This window comes from Sorex araneus, chromosome 1, assembly GCF_027595985.1.
Source record: "Sorex araneus isolate mSorAra2 chromosome 1, mSorAra2.pri, whole genome shotgun sequence".
In the NCBI taxonomy this organism is placed as follows: Eukaryota; Metazoa; Chordata; class Mammalia; order Eulipotyphla; family Soricidae; genus Sorex; species Sorex araneus.
The window spans coordinates 139,536,138-139,548,381 of NC_073302.1; the positions used below are offsets into that span (position 1 = coordinate 139,536,138).

At 38.8% G+C, this 12,244-nt stretch overlaps 1 protein-coding gene across 6 annotated transcripts in view; it reads right to left on the reverse strand.

Annotated features, from left to right (window-relative positions):
• Positions 1 to 287: 287 nt before the first annotated feature.
• Positions 288 to 12,244, reverse strand: part of PDE4D (phosphodiesterase 4D) — a 764,958-nt gene continuing 753,001 nt past the window's right edge. For all 6 annotated transcript variants that reach the window (XM_004608453.2, XM_004608458.3, XM_004608457.2 and 3 more), the window contains 4 exons: positions 8,821 to 8,975; positions 7,829 to 7,951; positions 7,169 to 7,351; positions 288 to 5,140 (listed from right to left, as the gene is read on the reverse strand). In XM_004608453.2, coding sequence (XP_004608510.1) covers positions 4,724 to 5,140; positions 7,169 to 7,351; positions 7,829 to 7,951; positions 8,821 to 8,975 — 878 coding nt within the window. In that variant the 3' untranslated portion in view covers positions 288 to 4,723. The remainder of the gene's footprint in view (positions 5,141 to 7,168; positions 7,352 to 7,828; positions 7,952 to 8,820; positions 8,976 to 12,244) is intronic.

Here is a 12,244-nt window from a genome sequence, read left to right on the forward strand (position 1 = left end):
CATGAAGCCTTTGTCCCCCTCCAGAAGCCCGTGAAGGAAGACCTGTGTCTTATTCACTGCTGAATGCATGGAACCTGTTATAAAGAATAGAAACCAAAAATCTGTTGCAGAATGTTCAAATGGTAATTGTCATATTACAGAACACTGGTTTAAACAGAAAAGTCTGACCACTATGAATATTTGTATTAATGATGTCACTATCTCATTAGACAATATTCTATAATCTAAGAAACTTCTGCTGAGCTATAACTCCAAATACTTTTATTGTAAAAGATTTGAGTCAGAAATAGGCAGAATCAACCCATGCTTTTATTTTCATTGCATATAAAAATTTCATATGAAGGTATTGATGTACAGTACTATCCCCATGGGCTGTAAGAGGCTAAGAAACCACTAAAAGAATCATTTGTTATGCTCACACACAATTTACCACTCTGAAAACATCTCCAAAGAAAATTAAGAACTAAAATCGGTAAGGATGTTTGTAATTAGTGTCCCCTTTGTACTGTTTAAAACAAAAGTAATCAAATTCCTTTGGGCCAGGGCTGCTAAAATCTACAGTTTGTGTCAAACAAACAAACAAAAAAACCCAAAATAATAAGAGGCTCATTTTACCTAGAAAAAGGCTCTCTCCCTCCACTCTGTATTTGCAGGGCTGGGCAGCTGTGGGAGGGTCCATAACACCCACTGGGAAATTTTCAGTTTTGGAGATCTGTTGATTCCACAAGCTTAAATTTTTAAAATTCTAAATTGATAAAAATTTTGCAGAAACAAATTCTGAAAAATGGGAATTTTGCTATGTAAACTAGCATTAAATATAACCTTGTATTTAAAAATATGGATGTCCATCCAAGAGGATTGACTGATTCTTGCTGAAGAAACATGCCAGCGTGAACGAGCTTTTCTTTCTCATGTCAGGGGGCTGATGAACAAAGAACCCAACCACACACTGATCTCTGGCTCTAGTAGCCGAAAGGATTTTTGATAATCACCAATCAATAATCAATTTTCCCAGTAGTGTTTGACAGTGAATAAAAATCAAATGTAACGAAACCAAAGTGGTTCCTGATCACAGATGGGGAAACATTATCTTTTATGCAATGTTCCATTCCAAGAAGCAGACCCCAGAGCTCAGAGTCTCGGGGTCTTCCCAAGGTTGTCTATAATTTTGTAAAATCCAAACAAGTCAAAGCTCAGAGGTAAAATGCCCAGCCCTAACTCCACTGTTATCTTGCTTTCAAATGCAGCAAAACAGAAAATATTGGTTAAAGTTAAGGCACAGCCCTGGGACCAAAGACCTGCAGCTATGTTTTTTAAATTTATATATCTTTACGTATTTTATAGTTTTCTTGAATCTCCCATAAACAAGCTCTAAGGTGACAAGACTATATTACAGGAGAAAATAAAATATACAAGGAGTATGTATACACACCATTCATTCTCTCACCAAGAGTTCCCAAATATATCAACACCATCCCCTCCTGGGATGTTTTAATAAGAACTTATAATTTACAATTAACATTACAATATGTACATTACAATAAATACATGGTTGTAAACAGACAAACAAGACTGTATTATAGGTAAGGTCATTTGGTGAGAAAAGAAATGCATGGCACAAAAAATAAATAATGCACTCAAAAATTATCATAAAGCTTTCTGTAAAACCCATTTCATTCAAGTTTTCTTCCTTGTCTGTGATTTGTTCTATCTACATTATTTTCTTGTGAACTTGAAGTGATGTAAAAGAAAAGAAAATTAAAACAGCATTATTGTGTTAGTAACTTGCAAGCTAAATGTACTGGTTTTATGCAAACTTGGACTTTTTTTCCCCCACATACATTACCCAGATATTGCATTTTCTTATGGCATTTTAGGAAATGTAAAGACACTGTAAAGAAGAAGTTCTTAAAACACTGTATTAATTGTGAAGCACACTTTGGGGAAAGATGGGAGAAAAAGAGGGAGGGATGTGGCTAGGTGTCATAAGTGGATTGTACAGTGCATTAGTCCCTGTCTCTAGAATATTATGACTTTACTACAATTTGATTGTCCATTAGTGAGAATCTTCATAACACGTTACCATTAAAAACCAATATTGAGGGGAAGGGAAAAAAAAACCTTTATAGTGTAGTTATAAACCATTTCAGTCTTGTATTTGTGACATATTGCTTTTAATTGTTTTTATTAAGATTCTAGGCACTCTATGTGGGAAATGCCAAGTGTCAGAGATAGGAAAGAATGACAATATTTTGGAAAAGGAATAAACCTTAGGTTCTTTGTTGCTTCTTCTACATCTTCACCAGAGACAAATACAATGAAAACAGAAATAAGTTTCCAAGTATTCTTGTGAAATCACCTGGCCTTAATTTTAATAAGTACTGTTTCTTATGGGAGAAAATCTGTTTTAGTTGATTTCTATCCTGTTCTAGGAAAAAGACCAGTGACAACATAATTCTACCAAAGGTTCTAGACATTAGTAGATCTCAGAGGATTAAAACAGGAACTTACCCTTAGGGATGTTTCTATGAGATAGCCCCGATTACAAATATTTTTCAGGGTTACAATTCTTTTTGGTTATATTTTCCATGTGGTTATATATCCCCGTTCTGTAGTCTCCATTTCAATTCATGGACTCTAATATAAATAATGACCATGTGGAGTTCAAACTCCTCAGAAAAGGGACATATTTTAAGAGTTGGATGGGAATAAACACGAAACTAAATACAACACCTCAAGATTCCAACTGAAGGTAAATACTAGGAATGAACATCTAAAATCATAAATTCCATTATTGGTGCTATATTTAACAAAAAATGAGCTGTAATTTTTCTGTGTGTGTGTGTGAGAGAGAGAGAGAGAAAGAGAGAGAGGAAGAAAGAGAGAGCAAAGGGTGTAGCATAGCGATGGAGGAGGGAGAGAGTATGACAGCATGTGTGAGCTGTATCTCCAGACCTAGGTGATCTCTATTTAAACAAAATCTTTACTCAACCTGGTGTTTTAGGACAACATTGTATTACCAAACCTCTGGTACCAGTGGCATCATCACCTTTTCCCTCTCAGAGTATTTAAAGAAATTCTCCTTTGTAAGACGTGCTATGAACCAATGAGAACTGATACTACAACTCCTACATGTAGATGTGGTTATCCATCAAGCTTAATAACATTCCTCGAGTATTTCTTACAAAGATCTTAATCCCATAGTGAAGTCACAGAAACAAGAGAACTGTATTGGTGTGTTTTTTTTAAAATATATTCTGCCAATATTTTTAGAAACTGCCTAGCTAGCTAACTTTTCTCTGTAAACCAAGAGTAAAATGCTAGTCATTTTATATATGATCTCATGGTAAAAATGAATGCTAACCCTAACTTGACTATCTGTTTCCTCAACAATCAGAATGGTGGTGATATATTTGATAAGACCCCATCTAGAGAATGTGGACAGAGGCTCAAACACGCTAAAATAATGAAGCAGCACAAGGGGGGAAAAGTTATCCTTACTGTAACTGACTGTAAGAACCCATGAAAATGAGTATGAAATGTGTGGGTTATTACAAAGACATGCATTTGTGAGATGAGGATCTATAGACACAGCAAAAAGTTATCAGAAGACACTAAGTAGGAAAAGATCTAAAAAAGACTGACCATTCTAGCTACTGGGTATTTATATATCTCTCACTTGCTTCAGACAACACCAACTGATGATTGAGTGTCCATTAGGTTTTAAGACACATTAGACAGAACACACACTGAACTATTACGAAACAAATGTTCACTTTGCACACCGTGAAGAGAAATGTGAGTGGAGAGCAACTCTGCATATCTGAAGAGTCAAATAAAAAGCAAAGTAAATGAAGTCCTACAAAAAAGGGTTTCCTGCAACATAAGTTTTTTGTTTGAAAATATGGAAGTCATTGGTATATAAAACAATGAATCACTACAAATCAGTTAATTGCTATGAACTCTTAGGTGCAAGTAAAATTTGTAAATTAGATTTATCCAGTGTAGCACAGGTTTGTACTGAAAACTTGCAAGTTACTCCTTAGAAAAAAATAACCAGTGGCAGATGAAGTTCTGAACATAGTTTTTTAAATATAATACCTCAATACATTTAATAATAAAAGTAAGCTCTACAAAAAATCTGTTTTACATATCATACAAAATGTAGAGGTCAGTGTTGGCTCACTGAACCACACTATTCAGTCATGTATCAGGAAGACTTGAAATTAGAAAATTATGCAATTTCTGTGGCTCATCTTCCTCCTGGTAACAGTTCCACCTTTGTCCTGTTCCTGACTCATCTGCGGTTTCATCTGTTACTTCACTCTGCATAATGCGTTATGTTGGAAATATCGCAAACAAATAGAAAGAAGAGAAATCCCAAATCCTATCATCACCTTTTGGGCTGCTGGATGAGCCACTCTTACTGGAAAACCCTTGGGAGTTGATTTCTCTGCTATGTCAGCTCTACTGAGCTGCAATCAGGTTCAAATGCTGTTCATGAAGATGTCCCCTTCACTCCGATGACGTGGAGGTGAAAAACAGGTTACGATATTCCTGAGCGCCAGACTGAGTAGTCGAGGTCAGTTTTGTTCAACAAACGTCCTGGCAGATGACAGTGAGGTGTGACTACGGTTGTGGCATGTGACATGCACTTTGGAAACAATTTTTCTACTTAAAAAAAAAGGGGTAGGGGTCGGGGGAGGTGAATGACTTTGCACTGTTACGTGTCAGGAGAATGATCTTCCACGACACTGGCTTCAGGCTGGCATTCTTCCTCCTCCCCGACTGCCTCCTCTTCCACCTGTTCGTCAAGAGGAATCTCAGTCGACTCCGAGTCTTGAGTACAGAGAGTCTTGGAGTCACTGCAGCTGGTGTCTTCCTCCACCTGACTTCCACAGTCTTTTTCGGTGTCTGACTCACCGTCTTCCTCTAAAGTCAGTTCAAACTGGAACTTATCCGTCTGGCCCTGCCGGCCCTCCTCCGGGTCATCAGGTGCTGGAGAGGGGCTCTGAGGAATTGTGCTCTGATACCACTCACGATTGTCCTCCAAAGTGTCCAAAATGTCCTGGGCATCAGGATGTACTAGGTCTGCCCATGTCTCCCAGAGAGGGTGAGCAATATAGTCTATGAAGCCCACCTAGTGGGGGAAAAAAATGATTTGAGTATAGGTTAAGGATGAAGAAATGATGGGGAAAAAGGTATAGGGACTAAGGAATGATGGAAAAGTAAACAAGATCCAGATATACACATATGCTGAAACACAGTCCACAAACTTAATATCGAGGAAACAACAGCTAACCTTATTTTGGTTAAGAGTCACTATTTTAGATAACAGATCATATATAAAAGTTTTGTTACTAGCTGGTAAAAATGAGCTTCTTAAGCTATTAGCTCAAGAGTATATTTATGGTGGTCCTGAACTTTGTTTTAGAATAACTAGTATAGGAGATGGAGAAATAGAATGGTTAGGACACAAGCAAGACATATGCAAGTAACCTTGGTTTGATCCCTGGCACTACATGGTCTCTGGGGCATCACTGGGTACAGCCCTGGAGGCCCCAGCAGAGCTTGGCCTAAAGAGCATCAAATCCTTGGGCGCTAGTAATGAACAACTAGCCTACTAGCTATGTCCCAGAGTAGCAACCAAGTTCCCTGAGCACTGCTTGAAACATATCCCCTCCCCAACCTCCAGCCCCCCACCCCCACCCCACAGACAATTTATAGGTAAATCTAGACAAAGGAACTATGCTGTGTGCCATACAGAATTCATGTAACTGAATCAAAGTAGTTCTATATATATGAATGCACTGTAGTCAAAATGAAGGCATATGGTGTGCTGTAAGAATGCATATATGACTATAGCACTATAGCTCTGTAGCACTGTCATCCCATTATTCATCGATTTTCTCGAGCAGGCACCAGTAACATCTCCATTTTAAGACTTGTTGTTACTGTTTTGGCATACTGAATACGCCACGGGAAGCTTGCTAGGCTCTCCGAGATGGGGTTGGCCACATGCACGGCAAACGCCCTACCCACTGTGTTATTGCTCCAGTGCCATATATGACTATAAAAATATAAATCATAAAAGCGAAAGAGTTTTTGCAACCTGAGTGCCAGAGAACAGACAATTGGATAAAGAAAGTATGGTACATCGACAAAATGGAATACTACATAGCTGTTAGGAAAAATGAGGTCATGGAATTTGTCCATACATGGATCTGAAGAGTATCATGCTGAGTGAAATGGGTCAAGAAGAGGGACAGATATATAAGAACTGCATTTATTTGTGAAATCTTAAAAAAAAAAGTTATATCCAAGGCCAGGGAAAATGGGCCAGGAGGACTGGTCAGTGGTTGGAAATTACAACAAAAGTTTGGGGGGTGAGGGTAGTTAGAGGGCCCATTTTGACAATATTAGTTGGAAATGATCACTCTGGACAAGAACTGAGTGTCGAAAGTAGGTAAAGGGATATACATAATAACCTTTCAGCATCTGTATTGCAAATCAAATACCTAAAATGAGCAAGAAAACGAGAGAGAGAGAGAGAGAGAGAGAGAGAGAGAGAGAGAGAGAGAGAGAGAGAGAGAGAGAGAGAGAGAGAGAGAGGTTCCTGCTGTAGAGGTAGTCAGGGGGTGGGGGTGGGGGGTGGACTGGGGGGTGGACTGCAGGGGTGGGAGGGAAATGGTGGACACTGGTGCTGGGGAATTACATTGGTGGAGGGACGAGTGTTGGAACATTGTATGACTGAAACCAAATCATAACAGCTTTGTAATGCTCTATCTCACGGTTATTCAATTAAAAAAATAAGTGAAAGAGTTTTGAATCAGAGACGTGGCTCTGATCCAGGTGACAGAGTACAGGCCAGTAATGTGCAAGGTCCTGGTTGTGAGGTGCTGCACTTCATAGCCTCCGCCAACACCCCCTACCCCCAACTCTCCCCACAGCACAACCAGCAACCGGGCTGTGGTCCCCACACCTAACAACAACAAAAGAGTAGGAAAGAGGTCTTGGTTTATAAGTAATAATGTGAGACTGAGCTTGTCAAAAACATGATCATTTTAAAAACAGAATGAAAAACTGTGTGGTGTGCGTGCCACATAATCGATTGTTCAAATAAGCTTCAGCTGCGTTCTTTCTGAAAGCCTTACTGTTGGTGCCTCACCTGTGATTTTTCCACAGAGGCATTGTGCTTGTCACACATGGGACTTATCTCCATGCCCCGCTCCCGCTCTCTGTCTCCTTGGCGGAAGAACTCCTCCATTATGCGGTCAGTCCACTGACGGTACAGCTGCAGAGGCTTGGTTGGGTTGCTCAGGTCTGCACAATGCACCATATTCTGAAGGACCTAAATAGACAAACACTTCCTTTATTCAGCACCTGCTTCTGCTTCTTTTTTTTTCCTACTACAAATTCACATCAGATGACTGTGACACTTAAAAATACATGTAGTGCAAGATTCATTCCAAACAGTTAAACCATGATGTGTGTGGTTCACACTTTGTATTAATAGTCCCAAATTATGCCACCTCTACCACATCTAACATCATAAAAAAAAAAAACCTGTTTATATGCATAGTAGATTAAAGTCAGAACTGTTTAAATAGTTGGTTTAGTGAGGTGTTGAATTTTTAAAAAATGCAAATAAAAAGATGAGCAGTTTTATCTGTTTAATTCTCATGATTAAAAACTGGAAGAAAATTCTTGCTTTTAATTATTGAAATTATAAAGTAGGAAAACGGAGACACTGATTTTATCAAAGCTAGAGACATGGAAACATACAAGCATGTACATACGCAGAAAACAAATCCGTATGATGTTTTACCTGAATCCTATCAGAATAATTATCAAGGAGAAGAACTCCAGAACTTGTCACTTTCTTAGTTTCAACCATAGTTTTCAAATCAGCCAGTAGATTCATGTGTTTTGACATATCTGTTGCGAGAACCTTAAAAGATAAAGAGGGTTTTATAAATGAAAAAAAAAATCCAGAGGAAAAATAATTTGCATATAAAAATATCAGGCCAAATGTGAGAAGAAAAGGAAAAATTGTCAGCCAATCACACAAAACGAAAATTCTTTACTATTGATTGGGCCAGTTTTTCTCCCTGTGCTATCAAGCTTTCTATGCAACATGCAGAAATACTGGGCACTAACAACCATTTCATAGTGGGGAAAAAACAAAAACACAAAATAACATGAATAGCTCTGTGGAAAAGCTTTTTCATGTATTTCACTACAAAGAACTTAATGATGATGAACTGACTCAAGGTTGCTTACAAAATACTTCAGAAACAGAGATTTTCAGTCAATTTTCAGCTTAGGCAAGACAGGTAGTTCTGACCTTTGTATGTACATGGCTTAACAGTTAAGTCGGTAATAACTAGAGATATTCCTATGCCTCATAATCACTGTGAGTACTGTGCAGAGAGAAAAGAGTTATAGTCCTAGGTGTTTTAAAGCAGCCTAGCCTACTGGGGAGACTGGCCATTTCTGAAAGCAAAGAAAATCTATTCAAGCTCTGGCCAGCACCCTCTGCTTTTCTGTCAGTTACCTTGCCTACCAGAAAACTGGAGGAGTTCAGAAAACAAAACTGGAACGACTGCGTGTAAGCTAGCCACTCCTTGTAAATCCAACTGCTGGAACTAGATGGCCTGTTCCAGAGCCTCACTGCCAGCAGCAGGGGCAACCTCTCCAACACTACAAAGCAATGAGGTGTTCTGCAACAGAAAACTTCGATATCTGATACCTATCTCTTTTTTCTAGAAAACAACCTGTGCTATAATTCTCTTTTTTGTGTGTTTATCAGCTACTTACGATATCAATGACCATTTTCCTCAATGATTGTCTTTGCTTTTTGGTCAAGTTCTGGAAAATGTCACAGTTTTCTTCCTGAAGCAACTTAAAGCCCACAGCCAAATGATGGTTTTCCAAGACAGAAGAATCATTGTACATCAAGGCAAGTTCAGAGTCTTAAAAGAAAAGGCAGATTAGTAATATTCTAAATCCATCTTATTCTTCATACTCAGAGACCAACTGTTCTTTAACTTTTTTTTTCCCCCAGGGGTCAGAGAGATAGTACAACGGGGAGGGTGTTTGCCTTGCACACATGACCAACCAAGGTTTGATCTGTGGCATCCTGTATAATCCTCTGAGCATGCCAGGAGTGATACCTGAGTGCAGAGCCAGGAGCAAGTCCTGAGCACCTGAGGGTGTAATCCCAAAACAAAAACAAAACCAAAATTTTATTTTATTTAAAAAAGCATGACTTACAAAGCTATTAATAGCTGAGGTTTAGACATAACAATGTGTGAGGATCAATCCCACCACCAACGTCAGCTTCCCTCCACCAGCAATTCCAATGTTCCCTTCCACCCTTCCAGCCTGCTGAGGTGCTGACAGTCACATTACAAAGATTGTTTGTTTGTTAGAGTTTGGATCTCATGTTTCAGTGTTGTTGACTCAGTGGTCTGGATATAAAGCTATGCCACTCCCCCAATATTACCGATATATTCAAGGCCCTTGACTCCACCTCCCCTATTACTATCCTTTATCATCTTAACTTCCTCTCTTGATTTCTTTCCTTCTCTGACCACTCCTCCTTATACTCAGGGGTCAAAGGTGATCTAGGTATCCCCCTACACTCCCCCATCCAGGATCACATTAGTGCTTTTCTTGATTCATTTTATTTATTTTTGGCTTTGCAAGCATCTTACTTCCTGTACTATTTCTCCAACTCCAACAGTGTTTTTTTTTTTAATATAAGGAATTTGTTATTCAAAAATGGAGAAAGTTATTCAGAAATTTGAAAATCTGTAAAGGTAGCATCTAGTTAAGTATGGGTATTATAGATTTCTATAGCCTCTAAACTGAACTTTTATCTATAAGTAAACATGCAAAAACAAAAAACAATATGGGATTTAACACAATGGTATTTCCATCATAGAATAATTAAATAAACATACACTGAAGTGAAATAATTTCTAATTGGATAAATTGGAGTTACTTAAGAAGAGTAAATATGCAACATCCAGAGACTTAAAAGCGAGCTCCCAGAAGAGAGTGATGCAGAGAGTCTCTTGCCCACACGCCTGGCTGTCTTCCCCAGGGCCCCTTGGAGGGGATGGGCTCCAGCTTCCCTCCCCACCCCGAGCAGAGCTCCCGGCGGGCAGCCGAAGACCACCGGAACCTAGCCACAGCCATGCTCGAGGCCCCTCTACACATGTTCGGATGGGCCTCACGCATGGAGCTACCAGAAGAGGAACCCAGGTGTGTGTAATCCCATCAACGACCAACATCCAGAGACTTAAAAGCGAGCTCCCAGAAGAGACATCTTGTAACCTACTTCTCCCTCTGGGAGAAACTGGCAAGCTTCTGAGAGTTTCCTGCCCACATGGGACAGCCTTGCAAGCTTCCCATGGTGTATTCATATGCTAAATCCAGTAACAAGCTGGATCTCATTCCCCTGACCCTGAAAGAGCCTCCAGTGCTACATGAGTCGAGATAGACTTCTAAGATCTCAGGGAAAGGACGAATGGAGAGGTTATTAGCCCGCTCGAGAAATCGATGATTAATGGGATTTCGTGATTGTGAAATATGCAGATAGGTGAATTAATAGAAAAACTGGTAGATTATAAAAACCTGGACTGGTTTATATATCCATAAAGAAATATAAAGGTAATTAAGGCTACAGAACCTTCCAAAAGAATACAAAGGTGCTACTTTAAAAAGTGAATTCTTTTCAACAAGATGACCTTACTTGCAGGAGGGTATATCCAAGAGCTAGAGCTCTGGGCCAGCAGGCCTTGGAAAGAAAAGTAGTTAGGGCTTGACATTTAAGAGAAGTACAGACTGGCTAGAAAGGCCACAAAACAATCTTTTATTCAACTGGTTGGCTTCCACTGCCTCTCCGATCTCTAGTGCTATTATCTAGAAAAGAGCAGTGACTCTTGACTTTTAGATCAACGAATACTTTTAAGCAATTAAAAAAAAAACTCAGGATAGTCATTTAGCTTTCTGTTCCTCTTTAGGATTAAAGGCACGAGATCACATCTATAATGGAGAAATAAAATTCTGCAGCTCCTGAGCAGATTTTTTTTGTACAGATGTTAATTTCAATACGTTCCTTGGAAGTGCAGAAGTAACCAGACTCTGCTCTTGGTACAGAAGTGGAGGGGAAGAGAGGAGAGTTTATGAAACATTTCTATTGAAAGTCCCTCATCTTCAAGGTTATTAAGTCATCTCTTTTATGAAGCATACCGTGATTACCAAAGACAGAACTGCTCACTGTCTCTTGCAAATATTTTGTACTACCCATTAGACTTTGATCATATTCCACTGTATCTGTCTTTTTTCTCTGTATGTTTTGGACCACACCTTGAGGTATCATGGGGTGCCAGGGGTTGAACCTGGGTTCAGCTGTATACAAGGCAAGTGCCCTACCCATGGTACTATCTCTTCAGCCCCAATATACAACTTTCTTAAAAGCAAAAATTAAACTGAAACAAAACATGTGTATTTGTTAAAAATCTGCAAAATTAGAAACAATCAGACATTCTTAAATGTTAAAGTAATGAATCAAGTCAGGTTAATCAAAAGTACCAACAAACAATACTTTACTGCTCTTCCTGGAAATGAGAGTCAACCCTCACAGGGGATAGAATGTAAAATCATGCAGTTGTAGCTCATGTATTAATATTTATTAATAGTCAGTAATGCTTTGATGAATTGTGAATGTACTCCACTACAGGTTCTAATGATGAAGCAGCAACATGAAATATAATCTTCTCTTATCCTAAATGACTAAGTTCATAAACCAAACTTCTGTAGTTGACTAACCATGCATCTCAGGGGATCCATGACTTTCCTAATTCTCCTATACATCTGAGTCACTAGAGAGTCAGCCAGAGATTATTAAGAAACAGAAAAGTAAAAAATAGCAATAAATGATCACAAATATGAGTTAAATCTCTTGAAGCAAAGTTACATTTAAGTTTGCTTTAAATCTGACTGGAGTGAAGTACAAGTAATAAATGGTAAAGTATATTTCTACAGGGGATGAGAAAGCTAGTATGTAACTCATAGTCTAAAAGGAAAAAAAAAAGGGAGGACAGGACATATTTATTGTTTTTTGTTTGGTTTTGGTTTTTGGGTCACTCCCAGCCATGCTCTAGACTTACTCCTGGCTCTGCACTCAGGGCTATATGTGGTCCTGTGTATCAAATCTGAGTTAGCTGTCTGC